Below are 22,071 nucleotides of genomic sequence, written 5' to 3'. Positions count from 1 at the left end.
TAGGTTCAGAAATGTAATGGACACCCCAATCCTTGTTTCTAATGAACTGACAGGGAAGCAACTAAAATTTTTGTAACCCCCTGGAATTCCTTGGGAAAGGTGACACCTAAGGGCACTTTAACTGAAAAGTTGTCCATATCACCAGAACTGGACGCAGTCACCTTTCTTTTTCTTCGCTGTTGATAACTGGCAACATTGAGCTGTGATTTGGGTGCAGACATATTGAAGGGCTACAAGAAATTCTCCTGGAGTCTCTTTCCTCCTTTTTTAGGAAAAACCATCCCTCGTCCTTGGGAAGTAAATGTTTTATTCTTAGTGAAAGCACCTAGGGTATACTGAGTTCTCCATAAATAGTAGCTTTATTTCCTTCATCTTTTCTCTCCTCATTCCTCCGTTTCTTCCTTCCTTTTTTTTCCCTTCATATTTGGATTGATATAAACCTGAGTTTTCCAACTGCTGTTCAGCCTGAATGTTGCTTTTCGATCATTCATTTTCAAAATAAAGTAGTTCCACATTAAAAAGGAAAGAATGGCATGGACAGTTTCTCAGGAATGGCTAATAAAACACAACAGAGTATATCAGAGTGCTCTGTAAAAGTATTATAATGTTCTAATGAAGATAAAAATTGTTTCTGATTCTTTGTTCATGTTCCAATTTAGGTGCTGTAAATGCATTGATGGGAAAAAAGCAGGCAGAGAACTTACAGAGAAGCCAAAGTTTATTCTGTCAGTACTACTGCTGTGGAACTTCGGGTTGTTAATTGTAGACCGTATCCTTGACGTTTCATGCACTGTTCCCTTATGAATTTGATATGTACTAAAGTATAAGATTAATTCTTTCTGTAATGATGATTCTGAAATGTGAGCTACTTTTATTTTTTTTTTAATAAATTTATTTATTTTAGTTGGGGGCTAATTACTTTACAATATTGTAGTGGTTTTTGCCATACATTGACATGAATCAGCCATGGGTTTACATGTGTTCCCCATCCTGAACCCCCCTCCCACCTCCCTCCCCATCCCATCCCTCTGGGTCATCCCATGTGAGCTGCTTTTAAAAGTGGATGTGGCATGGGTTAGTCAGTTCCCCAGTCTGTGGTCTCTACTCAACTTTACCACCCTCTGGTCGTAGAGCACTTTGTCTCTGAAAAGTTAGTGATGACGTTTGAGAACCAGATAAATCAACAGGAGAGCAATATATTGGGACTTAACTGTCTTTAGATTAATCTATTATACATATCTGAAATAGTTTATATTATTCTAAATACCTTTTGTAGGAAAGGGCCTATCACAGTATTGCATGTGGAAACAAGCCTTCGTGCTTTTCTCCCATCTTGGCTTACCCCATGTTAATAGGCAAAGTTCTTAAATCCAAAGGGTCTGAATGTAACTAAAATCCAAATGACAGAAGCCAGATTTCTAGTTTTCATAGACATAGCCAGCTGTGGCTGAGAGCACCTAGACTTTGGTTTAAGTCTGACCTGGACTCAAGTCTCAGTTTTGTCATCGGAGTGGTGACAGGCCATAAGGATAGTGATGCTCTGGGCTCTGACTCCCTCACAGGTTCATTGTACACTTACTGACAACGAAGTGCTGCATGAAGTGGCCTTCGGTAGCTATTAGGTCCCTTCCTTTCTCATCCCTGATTCTAGAAGGCAAAACAAAACAAAAAAACTCCTTTAGCTGTTCATTCTTTAACTTAGAGAAAATATGGGAAAGTTTCCTGGTTTTCTTCTTAAACATAAATTTTAATTTAAAAGTTTGTCCAGAATTTTACAATTTATACAAAACACTTTTATGCAAAGTCCAAACTGGTAGTAATACTGTTGTCTTTAATTTACCTGTAAAGTAAGCACTTGTGACTTTGATACTCAGTCTGCTGGCACAGTTCATTGTGAATTTGGTATCCTTTGTTTTCTTTCCTTGACCTAAGTCCAGATATTCATTTCCAGTACAATGGTTTTTTATCTGGATTAATGCTGCTCTCCATTGCACGATTCTTCCAGGTAAACACAGAATAGGCTAATTATATTAGTTTGGTTTTTAGCTTGTAAAGGTGATAGGTAAATTTATTTGACCAACTGTTTTCCATTGCCAAGTGCTATTCACACTTTTATTGAGTATTTCTCACAAATTCCGTCTTCTCTTTTAGTAATACTTTTCTCCATTTTACAGATGAGAAAATTATATTCTAAAAGCTTGGTAGGGTGTGGCAGGCCTGAAATAAACTTGAGTTTCTATATTTGGTTCAGATCATTTGTCCAGAAAGGAAGTCTTCCATAGTTTATACAGAATAGTAACTGTAGTGGTGGGGCCTTACCCATCAGAAGCATGTAGCACAGTGTAATGGAAAGTATGGGATTTGGAGCCAGAAGACCTGGGTTGAAATCCTGAATAACCCAAACAAGCTGTGTGACTCAGACAAGTTATTCAAAAGCATTGGCTGCTTCAGATTGGGTCCATTATATATAATACCTTACTGAGTAAACCTTGCAACTATTCTGTGAAGTTGTTAAAATTATCCTCCTTTCTTTAGAGGAGGAAAGTAGGTAATTTAGATTTCTGGACGTCTCCTCATCTCTGGGATTGGGTTTTAGGAATCTCCAGGGAATATTGATACACCATCAGGTTGGGGAACCATCAACCCAAAGCAAGTCTTCCAACCCTCACAGCCTCAGTTTTCTCATCCATAAAATAAAATTTACCCGTGATACATTCTGTTTATTAAATGGGGCTACTTACCTCACAGGGACTTTGGAAAGATCAAATCCAACAATCTGTTTTAAAGCTCTTTGTCACCTATGAATGTCTGGATAAGTTTTTTTTCTTTTAAACATTATAAGCCACACTATACATAGATCATAATCGGTGTTCAATGAGTGAAGAGTGAATGGTTGTTGAACAAATGAACTAAAGTTTAGCTGTAGAACCAGCTGGACTTTCTCTGAATCTTAAATAAATAATAAAACTAGTGGAGAGGTTTAGAAGCATCCCTTTGTTTTTGCCTTACCACTGCTGATTCATCTGTTCTAGACCACACCTGATGAGACAGTGAAAGGAGGAACCTGGCCTTTCACAGTCCCTCTGGCACTTTCTTTGCTGAACCCCAGGACCATTATCTCATTTGGTCCTTCCAAAATTCCCGTGAGGTAGGTAGAATTCAGACTTCTTTAGTCATAGTCAACTCAGTTTGGAGGGTTGTTTTTTTTTCCCCCTAAATCAGAATGCCTTTACTTCACCTAGGTAGTTAGATGAGGTACTACTTGCTGCCTTCAGCCCAGTTGTACTCTATGTTACCTAATATGTAATGTAAGATGTAAGTGATTCTTTGTTAGCATAGTTTATCTATAATAATTCACACTCTGATTCCCAGATCTTCCCTGGAAATCAGCTCCAGCTATTATATAACTATAAGAGGGTGAAGGTAATTAACTTCTTTGGGTTCCTTAGTGAGAATTTGTAGTGTGTTGTTATGAATGACAATGTATCTTATACCTCAACATCAAACTTCGTACTTAATAAATATTTGTTGAGATAATGAATTTATGAACCCACTAGGCTCAGTGTAAAGGCTAGTTGGAATCAGTTCCTTTTGTTCTCCTTATACCGGCCTTCCCTGGTGGCTCAGTGGTAAAGAACCCACCTGCCAAGCAGGAGATGCAGGTTTGATCCCTGGGTCAGGAAGATCCCCGGAAAGGGAGATGACAACCCACTCCAATATTCTTGCCTGGTAAATCCTACGGACAGGGGAGCCTGGTGGACTACAGTCCATGGCGTCACAAAGAGTTGGACATGACTTAGAGACTAAAACACCACCAGTGTTATATTTATCATATTGTACATCACATCCCTATAACTTATTTATCTTGTAACTAGAATTTTGTGCCTTTTGACTGCCTTTATTCAATTCTCCCTCCCCCATTTCTCACCTCTGGTTAACTATGCTGCTGCTGCTGCTAAGTCGCTTCAGTCGTGTCCGACTCTGTGCGACCCCATAGATGGCAGCCCACCAGGCTCCCCCGTCCCTGGGATTCTCCAGGCAAGAACATTGGAGTGGGTTGCCATTTCCTTCTCCAGTGCATGAAAGTGAAAAGTGAAAGGGAAGTCGCTCAGTCGTGTCCGACTCTTAGCGACCCCATGGGCTGCAGCCTACCAGGCTCCTCTGTCCATGGGATTTTCCAGGCAAGAGTACTGGAGTGGGGTGCCATTGCCTTCTCCACTGGTTAACTATAGATCTAATCTTTTCCCTATGAGTTTGTTTTTGAAGTAATAATTGATCTACAACACTGTTAGTTGCTGTTACACAACATAATGGCTCAATATTTCTATCCATTTCAAAATGAACACCATGGTAAGACTAGTTACAATCTGTCACCATACTGAGATGACAGATACAGTTGCTGACTACATTTTCCACACTGTACATTTCATACCCATGATTCATTTGTTTTGCAACTGTACTTCATCTCTTAATCTCCGTCACCTATTTCTCGTCTCCCCTCACCCATTTATCTTAACCATTTTCAACGATAACAGAGTTCCTATACCCCTTCGCTCATTTTCCTGTAATGTTACCATCTTATGGTACATTTCATTAAGACTAAAATACCAACATTGGTACATTCAGATTTCACCAGTTTTTCCACTAACATCCTTCTTCTGTTCCAGGATCCAATCCAGGATGCTACATTATTGTGTTTAGTTTACCCTGAATTTTGAATTGATATTTCCCTTTTCAATCTCCTAGAAAAGGCATATGGAAGGAGCATTTCTCTTTGCTGTTCTCCTACATTTCAAGCACATCTACCTCTATGTAGCACCAGCTTACGGTATATATTTGCTGCGATCTTACTGTTTTACTGCAAATAAACCAGGCAAGTTTTAGTGATCGTGTTATTTTTTTTCTTTGTCTTGACTTAGTGTCTTGCTTTTTAATTTTATTTATTTATTTGACCACACTGTATGGCACTGAGTACCTTAGTTCCCTGACCAGGGATTGAACCCATGCCCCCTAAAGTGGAAGCATAGAGTCTTAACCACTGCACCACCAGGGAAGTCCTGTGAGAGGGTTTTATGAGGCACAACAGATTTCTTTCAACTATTGCTTCTATAAAAATAGGTAAAAACCCAGTCTTACTTTTCTGTGTTCTTGCCACATCATAAAGATTGGTATACTATCATGGGCTACTTCTAATTTGGGCATGTTATATAAGCTATGGCTTTCCTTGCTCCTGGTGAATGATGATTGTTCTTTTCTGTAGATGGATCCATCCGATGGAACAGCTTCAGCTTTGTCCGTCTTATTTCCCTGGGACTGATTGTTTTCCTAGTTTCTGCTCTTTCGTTGGGTCCTTTTCTGGCCTTGGTAAGTCTTTTCTTTGTTATAAAGAAGACATGTTTGTTGTTATTTACAAAAAATAATAAAGCCGGGGATATATAGAATAAGCAAAAGTGCTCCTTTTTCACTCCTTCCAACTATGACTCTGCAAAGATAGGATGGTATAGATAGGAAAGAATTTTCAGACATTTTTGTGCCTATGCAAATACGTATGTGCATATATTTGTGTGTTTAACTATATGTCTCACAAACACACACACTCACACCGAGTTGATAATAAGTATTCACAAATTTCTGGATTTGTTTGCTTATTTGCTGTGCTTTATTTGTAACCCCACATCAGTCCTCAGTGCTTTCCCAGTCAGTCATTGACAGCAAACATTCTAAAGTGCCTAGTATGTTACAGATGTTCAGCAGGTGTTTTTCCTATTTTTCGCTTCTTTCCTTGCACTGAATTCAACTTGTTAATTTTAATTGCTGCTAAAACTGGGAAACACTGCATGTCTCGTCAAGCCTTCCCCATCGTCCCCATTTCTTCAGTAAACTTGATGAAGCTGCAGTCTGTGTTCTCCTTTGCCCCTTATCAATTCTTCCATTATTATACTATATATTATACATAGTGTCAGACTGGTATTCATAGTACTTTGGTGTACCTTGTCGCACTTGACAGATGAGAAGGTTGGACAAAAAGAAGTTCTATGAACTGCTCAGCATCACGTAACTACTTCCTTGAAGGAACCAATACTGGAACTCAGACCTCATAACTTTCTTCACACAATGCCACAGATAGTACTCTTGTTCTCTTTTTGAATTTAGAAAAGATTGGTCACTGTTTAATCTCTCTTCAACAGAACCAACTGCCTCAAGTCTTTTCCCGACTCTTCCCCTTCAAGAGGGGCCTCTGCCACGCATATTGGGCTCCAAACTTCTGGGCTTTGTACAGTGCTTTGGATAAAGTGCTGTCCGTCATCGGTATGATAGCAAACCTTCTTACCTTTATTTTGGGGCGTGGGGGGACCTCTGCACATGGTTTGTGGGATCTTAGTTCCCCAACCAGGGATCAACCCAGGCCCCAGCAGTGAAAGCACTGAGTCTTAACCACTGGACCTCCATGGAATTCTGTAAGCCTTCATACTTAGACTATGAATATTGCAAGGGCTAGTCACATTGAGAAATGGGAAAAAAAGACCCTGCTTTGTCTTGTGAATGAGGCTGAACTGTTTGTTCTCCAGCCCCGCGTTTCAGCTCTCAGGATAAACAGAGAAGTGGTTCTAGGGACTGAGACTTCAGTGTAGGAAACAGACTGCGTTCCTTATAAAAGCTCTTTGTGGCAATGAGATTGTTGTTCCTTTCCTTTGGAATAAAATATTTAGACATTTTTAAAAGGTAATTTTTACCTTAAGTAAAACATTTTTCAGCAGTTATAACCTTACTTTTAAACTTAAAAATGTGAAGAATCATTTTAAGGTTGTGTAAGTTACGATTCTGGGTATTAAAGCAATAGGGGAAATGGTAGGCATGCATTCAGCATGAGATGAAAAGAAAGAGAAAACGTAGGCTATGCTTTTAAGTTTGAGATGTGATGAAAAGGAATTTATACCTTCAGACGGTTCTGAAAATAACTGACTGTAGAACAACTCACAGTCTCTCATCTGTGAATACAGCCTAGCATGATGAGAAATGGCAGGATCAAGAGAAGCACAGGTAAGCTTCTGTAACCGGACAGACAGTAAATATTTTAGGCTTTCCAGGCCAAAAAGGTGTTTTGTTGCTTGTTTACAACCTTTAAAATGTAACAACTTATTGTGAGAAGCAAATGCAACAATAAAGACACGCCAGGCTGTCAGTAGCAGGGGCTTTGGAACCAGACAGTACTGGATTTGATTATTCCACCTAAGTTGTGTGACTTTAGGCATGTCACTCATCTTTCTGTGCCTCAAGGAGCTAAAAGTAATGGCTGCAAAGCCCTTGGCATATGGCAGGTGCTTAATGCATGGCGGCTGCTATTACTGTTTTGGACACGTACTTGCAGGAAATCATAATTTGGTATTCTCACTCATCCACTGAGCCCAGCCTTGATATATATGGCATCTTATAAAGTAAGTTCTTAACACTTCTAAAACCTTTAAATGACTGGTATAATATGAGGTACAGGGGCTGCTTGCTTTACCTGAGTCAGGAAACTGTTGTATCTCATCTTGTGTATCTGTCTCCTCAAGGATGTTGTGAATGGAAAGCCAGTGGCAGGTTAGGCAATTCTGTTTCAGGCAGGTAATTATTAGTTTTAAGAGAGAATCTGCAGGCTGAAGTCAAAAGGGAAGAGGTGAATGAATACAAAGTATTTTAGTAGCCTACACTTTTCTCACATTTCACTAATTTTCCATGGCATTAGATGGGGCCACTCAGGTGCTCAGACTGTCTTTGACTCTTCTGTTAGCTTGTTTGGGCTGGGGCTTGCATCGTTATCCTCAGACTTGGTTCATTTAGTAAGTATTTCTTGAACTGTTATGTTATGTGCTGGGCATAGAAATAAATTGTCATTCCTGCGTTTAAGGAACCCAATGTAGGAGAGTAAATGAAATATAAACAGATACAGTGCAGCGTGTATAAGAGACCTTAGCCCACAAGAAAATAAGCTTTATGTCCTGAGTTAGGAGCTTTCTTCAGTTCAGTTCAGTCGCTCAGTCATATCCAACTCTTTGCGACCCCATGAATTGCAGCACTCCAGGCTGCCCTGTCCATCACCAACTCCCGGAGTTTACCCAAACCCATGTCCATCGAGTCGGTGATGCCATCCAACCATCTCATCCTCTGTCGTCCCCTTCTCCTCCTGCCCCCAATCCTTCCCAGCATTAGGGTCTTTTCCAATGAGTCAACTCTTTGCACCAGGTGGCCAAAGTATTGGAGTTTCAGCTTCAACATCAGTCCTTCCAATGAACACCCAGGATTGATCTCCTTTAGGATGGACTGGTTGGATCTCCTGGCAGTCCAAGGGACTTTCAAGAGTCTTCTCCAACACCACAGTTCAAAAGCATCAATTCTTCAGCGCTCAGCTTTCTTCACCGTCCAACTCTCACATCCATACTTGACCACTGGAAAAACCATAGCCTTGACTAGACGGACCTTTGTTGGCAAAGTAATGTCTCTGCTTTTAAATATGCTATCTAGGTTGGGCATAACCTTCCTTCCAAGGAGTAAGCATCTTTTAATTTCACAGCTGCAATCACCATCAGCATAAATAAAGTTGGACACTGTTTCCACTGTTTCCCCATCTATTTCCCATGAAGTGATGGGACCAGATGCCATGATCTTAGTTTTCTGAACGTTGAGCTTTAAGCCAACTTTTTCACTCTCCTCTTTCACTTTCATCAAGAGGCTCTTTAGTTCTTCTTCACTTTCTGCCATAAGGGTGGTGTCATCTGCGTATCTGAGGTTATTGATATTTCTCCCAGCAATCTTGATTCCAGCTTGTGTTTCTTCCAGCTCAGCATTTCTCATGATGTACTCTGCATATAAGTTAAATAAGCAGGGTGACAATATACAGCCTAGACGTACTCCTTTTCCTATTTGGACATGTTGTTCCATGTCCAGTTCTAACTGTTGCTTCCTGACCTGCATACAGGTTTCTCAAGAGACAGGTCAGATGGTCCCATCTCTTTCAGAATTTTCCACAGTTTATTGTGATCCACACAGTCAAAGGCTTTGGCATAGTCAATAAAGCAGAAATAGATGTTTTTCTGGAACTCTCTTGCTTTTTCGATGATCCAGCGGATGTTGGCAATCTGATCTCTGGTTCCTCTGCCTTTTCTAAAACCAGCTTGAACATCTGGAAGTTCATGGTTCACATATTGCTGAAGCCTGGCTTGGAGAATTTTGAGCATTACTTTACTAGCGTGTGAGATGAGTGCAATTGTGTGGTAGTTTGAGCATTCTTTGGCATTGCCTTTCTTTGGGATTGGAACGAAAACTGACCGTTTCCAGTCCTGTGGAGTTTTCCAGATTTTCTGGCATATTGAGTGCAGCACTTTCACAGCATCATCTTTGAGGATTTGAAATAGCTCAACTGGAATTCCATCACCTCCACTAGCTTTGTTTGTAGTGATGCTTTCTAAGGCCCACTTGACTTCACATTCCAGGATGTCTGGCTCTAGGTGAGTGATCACACCATCGTGATTATCTGGGTCGTGAAGATCTTTTTTGTACAGTTCTTCTGTGTATTCTTGCCACCTCTTCTTAATCTCTTCTGCTTCTGTTAGGTCCATACCATTTCTGTCCTTTATCGAGCCCATCTTTGCATGGAGCTTTCTTAGTTAAGTGAATTAGGAGTTAGCTGTGCAAAATGAGTAGGCCATTCTATGCAAAAGTAGTCTGTGCAAAGGGACACAGGTGCCTGAGGGGTATGTCAGTTCATTGCAGCCAAACTGTATTTAACAAGGTGAAGCAGATGAGTCTGGCAAGGTGGAAGGGCTAGATCATGGAAGATACTGTGGGCTATGCTTAGGAATATAGACTTTATCCCATAGTCAAGGAAGGATTCAAAGCTGGCTTGTGACATGGTAGTATTTGAGAAAGCTTGCTTCATTTTAGAGATGAGAGCGAATTGCTATCCATGCTACCTGCCAGCGAGGTTTTCTGTTCCAATACAGATAACCACACTGTAAACCAGAGGCATTTTAGGTAGAATATTGTGGGACTGAGTTAATGAAATCTTGACCTTGAAGCAGTCATAAGATTTAGTAACATATTCTTTTTTTTCCTCAAGGAATTGATTGGTAAAATACGGTGTGGAAGTATCAGTTGCTCAGTCATGTCCGTCTCTTTGCAACCCCAGGGACTGTAACCCGCCAGGCTTCTCTGTCTGTGAGATTCTGCAGGCAAGAACACTGGAGTGGGTTGCCATTCCCTTCTCCACGGGATCTTCCCGACCCAGGGACTAACCCAGGTCTCCGGCGTTGCAGGCGGATTCTTCACCAGCTGAGCCACCAAGGAAGCCACATAACACATGGTGTGCCATTGATCAAAACAAAACAAAATAAAATGTCTATTTACTCTGTAGGTTTAGAACTGAAACTTCTTGACCCCAACAAGATTCCCAAGGCCTCAATGACAAGTGGTTTAGTTCAGCAGTTCCAACACACAGTCCTTCCCTCAGTGACGCCCTTGGCCACCTTTATCTGCACTCTGATTGCCATGTTGGTAAGAATTCACACGTGGTCCTCATTTCTTGAGTTTTCTCTCCTTTTCTTTTGTGTGGCTGGTTGAATTTCAGGTTTTCCCAACCATAGGATAAATTCCATGGCTGTAATCCTGCTGCAGATTGAGGCATTTCCTAGCAATTCTTAGGGTAACTTTGAACACCATAAGGAAGGATTACTAGTAAAGCCTCTTTGAGAGAGGTCCTCACGAGAGGCTAATAGACCATCTGTTCCCCAGCAGATGAAAAAGAATGAAAAGCCCAGGGGAGGGAACTTGGACCACACCGTGGAGAAAGAGGACAGTGTAGTAAGGACATCAGGTTTTTGTTTTCATCCATGGCGAACTGATCAAAAGTCTAAATTTTTCTGGACTGCCTGGATATTTTGTCTTGATAATCAGCTGAGATGTCACAGTGGCTGTTTGAGCATCAGATAAGAATCTTATATGAGTCAGATGCTATTATAGGCATCACTCAAAGTTGTTTTTGTTAGTGATCATGATGAAGTCAATTTCATGATATAATTTTAGTAGAAGTCAATATAAATAACTCAGTCATATCTAATTACACTCAGTTTTAATTTTTGTTTCTGAATAATCAAGCCTACTCACAAGATACCTGACCCCACTTAATTGCATGGCAGTACTGGTAGGTAATTAAGCCCCGTTGGCCTATTTATCCACATGTTCTAACTGAGGTTAAACTTTTTCCTAGAATTTCAGCCTTGTAAGCTGCATGTGGAAGGCCTTGGATTTCTTATAAATTATACTTCTCCAGCTCACAGAGTTAGATGTTTGCTTATTATTATTATTTTAAGATTTTTTTTGATGTGGACCATTTTTAAAGTTTTATTGAATTTGGTACAAAATTGTTTATTTTGTGATCTGGTTTTTGCCCACGAGGTATGTGGGAATTGAACCCGCACCCTCTGCATTGGACCCTCTGCATTGGATGACATTAAAGTCTTAATCACTAGACCATCAGGGAAGTCCCTGGTGTTTGTTTATTAATATGCTAAGATTTAATTTATTATTAGCGCCACAGTATCGATGAACTTTTGTAGTTTGACCTAATAAGTTCAGTGACTATTAGTTAACTAATTATGAAGGTGTAATAGGGGGTTATACTGGCTATTCTAGAACTTAATTATCATTCCTTATTAATTTGGATGAGTAGAATTAATTTTAATGAGTTAAATATATATTTCCAAATGCTTTTTTTTTCCTGAGTAGTGTTTCTATGTTAACTTTTGGTGGACTGTTCACAAAGCGAATTATCTCAGTTTGGTGGAGAATAATGAGCTACTATTTTTCAGAGATGATGTAAATTATATTCACCTAATGATGTTTCAGTAAAGCCTATTTTAAATGATACTGAAGTTTTATCTTTGCCTATTGTTTCTAGCCCTCTGTTTTCTGTCTTTGGTTTAAACCTCAAGGGCCCAGAGGCTTTCTCCGATGTCTAATTCTTTGTGCCTTGAGCTCCTTCATGTTTGGTTGGCACGTCCATGAAAAAGCCATACTCCTTGCAGTTCTCCCAATGAGGTAAGCTCAGTTAGTCAGCACTTCTGGCATATTTCACAGTGATCCTGTTGTTTTCCGTCTGCTCTGTCCCTTGACCTGTTCAGTGGGATAGGCAAAGACGTGTGGGAACAGATTTATACCTGGACAGAGTGGGGATGCTTAATTTGGTATCCTTGCACCTGTGAAAGTTCTAAGCTATGCAGAACTGCCCATATTGTTCCTGCATTTTTTGGTAAAGGGTCCTGTGGTGATTAAGAGTCAAGATACCAGTCTGTTACTGCTGGATTTTGAATGACAGCAGAATATGAAAAAAAAACATGGTATTTGATGTCATCACACCCACAGTTCCTTGTTGGGTGTTGTTTAGTCAAAGTAAGGAGTGAGTCCATAATACCTAACATACACATAGCGCTTCAGAGTTTTCAGAACTGTTTTTGCTGTTTGTTGGGATTTTGTTTTGTGCTTTTGTATTCTTTCTTTCGGAGAAGGCAGTGGCACCCCACTCCAGTACTCTTGCCTGGAAAATCCCATGGACGGAGGAGCCTGGTAGGCTACAGTCCACGGGGTCGCTAAGAGTCAGACACGACTGAGAGACTTCACTTTCACCTTTCCTTTTCATGCACTGGAGAAGGAAACGGCAACCCACTCCAGTATTCTTGCCTGGAGAATCCCAGGGACGGCGGAGCCTGGTGGGCTGCCATCTATGGGGTCGCACAGAGTTGGACACGACTGAAGCGACTTAGCAGCAGCAGCAGCATTCTTTCTTTTGAGCCTCACAACAGCCTATAAGATAATTAGGATAAATGATTATCCCGTCTTTGTAAAGCCCCAGAAACTGGGGCTCAAAGTTTGACTTATCCAAAGTCACACAGCTAGCAAATAGTAGTGTTAGGACTTTAACCTGAATCTTACCATAGTGAATCTGAAGTTCTTTTCACTGTGCCATGCTAAAAAAAAAAAAAAAGCACAATGTGTCCATTTTATGTACAACTGAAACCCAATTACATAGATGGTAATAGAATTAGCCCTTTTCTTAAGCTTTTTCTTAAATCCTGAGAGGCATCATTTAAGCTCTGAAAGAACTTTAAGCGAATATGTCAGATCAGTATGTGTCTTGTCTGAGTTCATTTAGCAACTTGGAGTTTCCAAAGTAAAAAATAGAGCAAAATTCCTAATGTCTTTATTTAGAATTCTAATTGAATACCAGCACATGTGGGGCATTGTCCCAGAGAAGAGCTATAGGGTTGGAAATAAATCTCCCAAGTCCAGTTTCCCTGTCTACCACTATTAGGCAGCTCCCAACCCCACAATATTCCTTTCTTTGAGGAGACAGTTGCTCAGAGACAAGATTCTTTTTTGAGTGTTCCCTGATTCAGTGTGGTACATTCTTCTATGTATTGCTTCAAGTTTCCCACTAAAAAAATTAACATTCTCAAGGGACTTCCCTGGTGGCTCAGTGGCTAAGACTCCTTGCTCCCAATGCAGGGGGCCTGGGTTCTATACCTGGTCAGGGAACTAGATCCCACATACTGCAACTAAATAAATTAAAAAAAAAAAAAAAATTAACATTCTCAATTGAATTGGACTTGTAGCAAAGATCAGTATGTTATTTTATGCAAAGCCAGTTCTAGAAATAATATTATATATATACATATATATATAACTATTTGCAAGTATAAGCTTCATTTGATGTTTTAATGAATTACACTAAGAATTAATTATAAGAATTTTTATTTTCAGCCTCTTATCGGTGGGAAAAGCAGTAGATGCTTCGATTTTTCTGATTCTGACCACAACAGGACATTATTCCCTCTTCCCTCTGCTCTTCACTGCACCAGGTAAATAGCTTCTTTTTAAGAGAGGTCTATTTGATTGTCATGCATTTACATCAGAGCCTACAGATCAATGCTATCTGATTTAAACAACCTTAAAGTCTCTTAGAAAGAGAGAGCTCATCCATTCTCTTAAATAAAACCTCCAATATATCCCTAATTCTCAGTATCTTTAGATGTCACAAAAACGCATAGTTAAGCTCAAAAAGCATTCCTAGCACTATATAGCTGTGTCATTGTGATTATATTCCCTTAAGTATCATAAACCTTCCTCTTACCAACTTAATTATCATATGTACCTTTTTATTCTTTTAACAGAACTTCCCATTAAAATCTTACTCATGTTACTGTTTACCATCTATAGTATTTCCTCCCTGAAGACTCTGTTCAGGTAATCTAAAAAAGTACATTTAAAATTCTTTTTACTCTTGTGAAGTGTTTACTCCTAAATGATTAAGTCTTTTACATTTTAATTTTTTAAGTATTAGTGGTAATATCACAACATTACAAAATATCAGCACTAGCAGGAGAAATTACCCGTATTCCATCACTCTGACATGACAAGATGGCTTTAGTTTGGGGGAATATTTGACAAGGGACTACCTAGATTAAATTAAAACCTTTTATGAAAACTGAAACAATGGAGTGTAAAATATGCATTATAAGTAAATCACATAAATACAGATACTTAAAACCAAAAGATACGTGAAAAATTCTTACATATCTTGGAATTGTGGGTGGAATTTTTTTTCTTTTCTAAACAATGTTACCTGTATAATTTTTTAAAGCTTATGGTTTATATCTGGTGTTCTTAAAACCTCATATGCCTAATTATACTAAAACTCAATTATAATTAAAACTCAATTCTACTCTTAGATATATACCCAAAAGAACTGAAAATAGAGGCTCAAAACAGATACTTGTAGGGGCTTCCCTGGTGGTCCAGTGGCGAAGACTCATGCTCTCAATGCACAGGGCACGGGTTTGATCCCTGGTCAGGGAACTAGATCCCACATGCCACACCTCAAAAGTTCACATATAGCAACTAAAAGGTCCTGCATGCTGCACCAAAAATCAAAGGACCTGTGTGCTGCAACTAAGACACGGTGCAGATTAATAAATACATAAATATTAAAAACAAAAAACAGATACTTGTACACCAGTTTTCATTGCAGTTTTATTCATAGTAGCCAAAAGGTAGAAACAGCGCAAATGTCCATCAACAAATGAATAAACAAAATAGTAGAAATAGATGTTATGAAATATTACTCATCCAGAAAAAGGAATTAAGTTCTGAGATGTACTACAACATGGATGAACCTTGAAAACTTAGGCCAAGTGCAATAAGCCAGACACAAAAAGGACAAATATAGTATGATTTCATTTATATGAAATATCTAGACTATGCAAATTCATAGAGACAGAAAGTAAATTAGTGGTTACAGGGACCTGTGGGAACAGTGGTGGTGCTGGATAGGGAGCTATTACTGCTTTACTGCCTCCAAAGATTCTTTCTGGGGTGTTGAAAATGTTTTGAAAGTGGATGATGGTAATGGTTGTACAGCATTATCAATATACTTAATACTACTTAATTGCAATCAAAAATGGTTAACAAATTTTATATGAGTTTACCAAACAAAAATTATGTACTGTTTACCATATTCTTATTCCAATGTCACAGTATCCAGCCCCCTTTTCTCTTCCAAATGCATAGCTAGATCTCCCCCAGCAGTTTCAACTAAGTGACAGCATAGATGATGATTAGGTAATTTGGATTGTTGAGTTAATGGAATGATATAGTTTTATCACTTTTATCTAAATGTGAAATTTTTTGCATTCTTTCGACTCTGGCTTTAGCTGCACTTCACATCAAGACAGGGCACCTTTGGTTGAGAAATGTTTGCAAGAGCAGAATGACTCATCTAAAATCAGACTTCTCTCCTTTTTTCTTCAGAAAAGAAAAACCTCTTTTTAATTGGATGGAAACTTTCTACCTTCTTGGCCTGGGACCTCTAGAAGTCTTCTGTGAATTTGTATTCCCTTTCACCTCCTGGAACCTAAAGTACCCGTTTATCCCTTTGTTACTGACCTCAGTGTATTGTGCAGTGGGCATCACATATGCTTGGTTCAAACTGTATGTTTCAGTATTGACTGACCCTCCTATAAGCAAGACAAAGAAGCAGTGAGTAAAGGAGCTGCTTAGATGTATTCCAAGCAATTATTTCATGGGAAATTAATTAGAACTTGAAGAAAGTTGCTGGTAGCATGAACCATTCATTTCAATAAATCTGTGGGAGGACCATTCTTGTAAACTTGGCCTTGCCCAGCCTAGCAACCTGATTGTCACCATGGTGAGAAGCCACTTGTCCTCCATAAGCAGTGAAATACATCTGAAACAAATCTCACCTTCCCCTTTTAAAATTGTCATTGAGACTGCTGTGTGCTCTAGGCAAGAAGGGAGTCTGATCAACAGCATGATTATCTGTAGCCTATGATAACCATCGTCAGGATATAAAGCATAATTAAGATCATGTGCTAAGGGAAGTATAAATAAAATAACCATTTTGTATTTATGCACAAAAAACTTTTTGGATTATTTCCAGCTCCTCCATTTTCCTATTAGTGTGCACACAAGCAAATGGTGTGCACTAATCCCCATTCTGTACACCTTGTTCCAGGAGGTGCTTTTTTTTTTCTATTGAAATCATGCATCGACAGTACTCACAAAGACAATATTTAATGAACTGTTCAGCCAGTCACCAGAGATTATAGAACACTCTGCTCTTACATTGAGTTAAGGACATCTTCTGCAGTTCATTTATTCTAAAAGCAAGTACTCCAAATTCAATAGGATCACTCCTTAAACTTTCCTGTGTGAACAGTCTTAAGTGTTTTTTTTTTTCCCAGCCCGATCTAGTCTTCCCCATACCTTTAGAGTACTTCATACACTTTAACCAGGACCCCAGATTGCCTAGTATCTGCAGCACATTCCAATTTAGCCAATGTTTATCTAGCTGTCACTAGGAACTTGCACGTTTTATTTACCCATTGTCCCCCTAAGAAGATCAGAGAGAGTCCAAGGTCAATAGAATCCTGGGGTGCTAATCCAGTTATCCATCTCTTAAATTCACTCTATTTTCCAGGTCTTCTTTTGGGTCTCATTCAGAGATAAAGATGGGGATTTTTGCCCAAGGAGGGGGGGAAGCACAGCCTCTCTAGCCTCGTTTCCTCACCACAGTTCCCCGTTGTACCCTGGGCTCCAGCTGTCCCGACAACTTAGAATTCCTGGTGTGCCATGCTGTTTCCTACCTCTACTTCCTTTCATTTCTTGCCACTTCCTTTCTTTCCTCTCTCTGCTGACTTTTACACCCTATCACTTGATTGTCTGCACTTCAAGATTCAACTTCAAAATGCCATTTCAAAATGTTCTGAAATCTGTAAGTGAAAACAAGCAAAGTTACTATCAAAATTTAAACAAATAAGATACATATGAAACCCATTTTTTACTTGCTGTTTAATTTACATGCAATGTGCCAAAATTTAACAAGTGGGAGGAAAAGAAAAGTGGAAAGGACTTGGTATTCTTGATCACAATATATTTTCCCAGGTTGAGGAGGTAGAGACAGAACTGGGAGGGAACAAGTTGCCCTCCCCTCTTTCCAGCCCAACACTGGCATAGTTCTCCTTGTTAATAATTTCCACCTAGAAACTACTATTTGTGAAGGAAGCACTTCAGTGTCAGAGAGAATTGCCCCCTATTTGTAGTCCATGCAGTTTCATTTGCATTTAATGGGAGAAAAAATATACTATTAAAATCTTTGAAAAAAGATGTTTTACTCTTAAGCAGTTAGATAAAATTACTCTTCCAGTATGATCAGGGTGAAAATAAAAAATTCTTTTGGCCCTTCTGCCTGCTTTTTTGTGTTCCAAATAAGTGGGCTACTGAGCTAATGACAACTGAAATTAGAATAATTTTACAAATCTCAAAAACCTGAATCAATATAGCCTTTAGTTTCTCACAGTAAAGTCCCGTGTTTGGCATCTCCACTTTATAGAAAGGTCAGTAAATGTTTTTTTTTTTTTTTTTTTTCAGTCTCAGAAGTGTTGACTGAAAAAACACACACACAACATAGGAGTTATTTCAGGTTTATTCAAGGACTGTAGTAAGGGATGTAGCCTAGGAAACACCTTCTCAGTAGCTCTGAGAGAACTGCTCTGAAGAAGAAGGGAGAGATTCAAGTATATATGTGACTTTTGAGCTAGGGAATACATGCAGTTAAGTATACATTTTGGTAAAAAGATTACTGCTATTCATGAAAAACAGATATCAATAATTTTAGTGCTCTTCTGTGTACGGGAAGATGCAAGAATCTGGGTTCATTAAAATTCTTCCTAAGGTACACATCTAACTGTAAAGGACCAGCTTGTCCAAAGCACAGAACATCCTGTTATCAAATTAGTTTTCTCCATCTGAAGCAAAGAATGCTTCATCCTGTCATCACCTTAATTTCCTCTGTCTGAAGCACAGAGTGTACTGTCCGTCAGCAACTGTAGAAGGTAAATCCTTGCAGAACTGACTGATAAGCAACACTATTCTACTCTGTTTATAGGAGTCAGAACTAAAAACAGTATACTATATACATAAGACAACTATAAAAAGGACTGGACCCATAGTATACCTATGTACAGAATCGTAGAGCCTCTCAGAAGAGCGCTCAGGGAGGATTAATTTTTTTATAGTTTTCCTGAATGAATAGATAGCTGATTAGGCAGTGTCAAGGTGTTCACCATTGTGTAAAGCATCCCCTTCCACATGCACAGCTGTTTCTTAGGGCATTTAGTGCTGAATTCATATTTTTCTTCCTCTAACTTACCAGTGGTCTCTGAAACCATATAATGATGTTTTATTCCCATTGTGACAACCCTTCAAAGGGTACACAAAGGGGAGGTCCCACATTGTGGCCCTTTCTGCTGAGAGCATACTACATGGCAGGTGTTATACTATGTATTACCCCCCTTTTAATCCTTCCTAAAGTTTGAAAAGCAATTCATTATTGCTTCAAATATTTGCTGAATTCCTACTGAGTGTCATGTGCTGTGCTAGGTGCTGGAGATCTAAAGGTGAACAAAAAAGACATATTCCTGCACTCAAGAATTTATATTCTAGTGTCTAGAGAGATGTAAGAGCCAGGAAGATGACTCCTAGAAGAAAACATAGGTGGAAAGCTGTAGGACATCAGGTTTGGTAGTGATTTTCTTGGATATGACACCAAAAATATAGGCACCAAAAGCAAAAATTGACAAATTGGACTGCGCCTCAAAAGAAACAGGGCTTCCCTGGTAGTTCAGCTGGTAAAGAATCCGCCTGCAATGCAGGAGACCTGGGTTTGATCCCTGGGTTGGGAAGAACCCCTGGAAAGGGGAACAGCTACCCACTCCAGTATTCTGGCCTGGAGAATTCCATGAACTGTATAGTCCATGAGGTCACAAAAGAGCTGGACACAACTGAGCGACTTTCACTTTCAAAAGAAACAATCAATAGAGTGAAAAGGCAACCTATGGAATGAAAGAAAATATTTGGAAATCATATATTTGATAAAGGATTAATATATAGAATATACAGGGCTCTTCTACAACCCAACAACAAAAAGAACCAAGCAACTCAATTTAAAAATGGACAAAGGACTGAATAGATAATTCTCCAAACATATACAAATGGCCTACAAGCACATGAAAAGATGCTCAACATCACTAATCATAAGAAAAATGCAAATCAAAACCACACCCTTATAGGATGGCCACTATCAAAAGAATGGAAAATAAGAAGTGTTGACAAGGATGTGGAGAAAGTGGAACCCTTAAGCACTATGGAAATGTAAAATGGTTTGGCCATTGTGGAGAAACAGTATAAAGGTTCTTCAAAAAATAAAAAATATAATTACCATATGAATCATCAATCCCACTTTTGGGTATATATCCAAAAGAATTCAAAGTAGGATCTTGAGGAAATTTTTGCACATCTGTGTTCATTATAGCATTATTTCACAATAGCTAGGAGGTGGAAACAACCCAAATGGACATCAGCAGAGGGACAGGTAGATAAAATGTTGCATATACATTTTACAACGGAGTATTATGCAGCCTTAAAAGGAAAGGAAATCTTGGGAATTCCCTGGCGGTCTGGTGGTTAGGTCTCCACGCTTTCACTGCCAAGGGCTGGGGTTCAATCCCTGGTTGGGGAACGAAGTTCCTGAAAGCCATGTAGTGAGGCCAAAAAAACAAGGGGGGAGGAGGAAATCCTGTCACATGCAACAACATGGATAAACTTTAAGGACATTCTGCTAAATGAAATAAGCCAGTCACAAAAGAACAAAGACTGTGTAATTCCACTCCTGTGTATCTGAAGTGGTCAAAATCATAGAAACAGACAGTAGGAAGATAGTTACCAAGGGCTGGGGGTAGGAGGGAAAGGGAATTAGCATTCAATGGTAGAGAGTTTCAGTTTTGCAAGATTAAAGTTCTAGAGATCTGTGATACAACAATGTGAATATACTTAACACTACTGAACTATACACTTAGAAATGGTTAAGATGATAAGTTTAATGTTATGTTTTTTACCACAACTTAAAAAGTTAAAATTTTAATTTATCCAAAAAAAGTGATTGGATTTCCCTGGTGGTCCAGTGGTTAAGAATCCATTTGCCAACACAGGGGACATGGGTTTGATCCCTGGTCCAAGAAAATCCCACAGAGGTAACTAAATATTCTAAATATTTGTGTTAATCCTTTTCATGCTTTATAATTTTACTACTAATATGGGTATCTCTAAATAGTGTATATTTGCCTAATATTGAACTTTATACATGGAATCATTTATTGTCTTCTAACATCTTTTTTTCTGATCTCTTAATCTTTTTTTTAACATGATCCTCTTTTTTTAAGTTCATCATACTGGATATACCTTTGAATGAAAACATGACAACTTATCCTCTATTCTGCTCTTAATGGACATTTTAAATGTTTCTAGCTTGAGGCTATTACTAATGGATATTACTCCTTGTAATATAATATTCTTATATGTCTCTTAGTCCTGGTTCACATGCCCAAAAGCTTCTCTAGACCCTAGACTTTGGAGTACAGTCTTAAATAAATGAAAAAGAAATGAAACACAACTTAAATATCCATCAAAAGGGTAATGGGTGACTAAAATGTAACTTATTTATATAATGGAATATCATACAGTAATCAAAAGGAATGAGCTTGATCTTTCTATATCATCGTGGATGGATCTCAAAACATTATGTGGAATGATGAAAGTGAGAGAAAACAGGAACACTGACTCATACAATTTAGGTAAAATTTTAAAGCCTACATAATACATACTAAATATATGTAAAAATATAAAAAGTGAACTGTAAGTGTACACACTAAACTCGTTATGATTGTCTCTGAGGAGGATGGGAAAAGGTTCTATATTTATAGTGTTTTATTTCCTTTTAAAATAAATATAAAAAATATTAACAATTAATTCTGAGTAACAGCATATGGGTATTTGTTATACTGTTCTTTGTATTTTTGTTTTTGTATGTCTTAAGTTTCTTAAAAGAGACTGGACCAAGAAGACTGGAGAAGAATGTGTAAGCAATATTGAATATTTGTGTTTGCCTAACAGACCATCTAGTTTTCAAAATTAACATAATCCTAAGGTAGGTTTTTGATGGTTTTCACTCTTGATATAATTTTAAAAGAAAGACTATGGTTTAAAAAGAATAAATAAAAGTGTGCAAGGACTTCCCTGGTTAGGAATCCACCTTCCAATGCAGGAGATACAGGTTAGATCCCTGGTCAAAGAACTAAGGTCCCACATGCTGATGGCCAACTAAACCCTGATCCACAACGAGAGAAAAATCTGCTGGCAGCAACCAAGGCGCAGCTAAATAAGTAAAATTAGACTGTGAAAAAAAATACCTCTTTCATGTGTCCTACTAGTATTTACGTAAGGCAGATTCTCAGACGGGTAATTACTAGGTCAAAACATTCACTGCCTTCCAAGAAACTGTTCCAATATACATTCCTTTGGAAGTTCCTAACTTTAAATGTTACAGATCTGGGAGTCCTTTTTGTAGGCATAAAAGTCTCATCCTTTATTAGCTGATACTTAATTCTTCCACTTTGGAAATCAATA

At 38.7% G+C, this 22,071-nt stretch overlaps 1 protein-coding gene across 21 annotated transcripts in view; it reads left to right on the top strand.

Moving 5' to 3' along the window:
- The window catches only part of ALG8 (ALG8 alpha-1,3-glucosyltransferase), a 32,199-nt gene extending 14,405 nt beyond the window's left edge, over window positions 1-17,794 (top strand). For 7 of the 21 annotated variants that reach the window (XM_081537563.1, XM_081537558.1, XM_081537556.1 and 4 more), the window contains 10 exons: window positions 660-769; window positions 1,938-2,005; window positions 4,747-4,873; window positions 5,261-5,364; window positions 6,189-6,309; window positions 10,394-10,533; window positions 11,936-12,075; window positions 13,795-13,892; window positions 14,205-14,277; window positions 15,841-17,794. In XM_081537563.1, coding sequence (XP_081393689.1) covers window positions 660-769; window positions 1,938-2,005; window positions 4,747-4,873; window positions 5,261-5,364; window positions 6,189-6,309; window positions 10,394-10,533; window positions 11,936-12,075; window positions 13,795-13,892; window positions 14,205-14,277; window positions 15,841-16,072 — 1,213 coding nt within the window. In that variant the 3' untranslated portion in view covers window positions 16,073-17,794. Of the gene's footprint in view, window positions 1-659; window positions 770-1,937; window positions 2,006-3,032; window positions 3,149-4,746; window positions 4,874-5,260; window positions 5,365-6,188; window positions 6,310-10,393; window positions 10,534-11,935; window positions 12,076-13,794; window positions 13,893-14,204; window positions 14,278-15,798 lie in introns of all 21 variants that reach the window. The other 14 variants (XM_081537573.1, XM_081537574.1, XM_081537572.1 and 11 more) reach the window with 9 other exon arrangements.
- Window positions 17,795-22,071: the final 4,277 nt, after the last annotated feature.

Source organism: Giraffa tippelskirchi, chromosome 10 (assembly GCF_054371585.1).
Source record: "Giraffa tippelskirchi isolate mGirTip1 chromosome 10, T2T-mGirTip1v1.2.pri, whole genome shotgun sequence".
Lineage (NCBI taxonomy): Eukaryota > Metazoa > Chordata > Mammalia > Artiodactyla > Giraffidae > Giraffa > Giraffa tippelskirchi.
The sequence above is the reverse complement of the archived record's forward strand: the minus strand, read 5'-3'. Positions and strand labels throughout refer to the sequence as shown.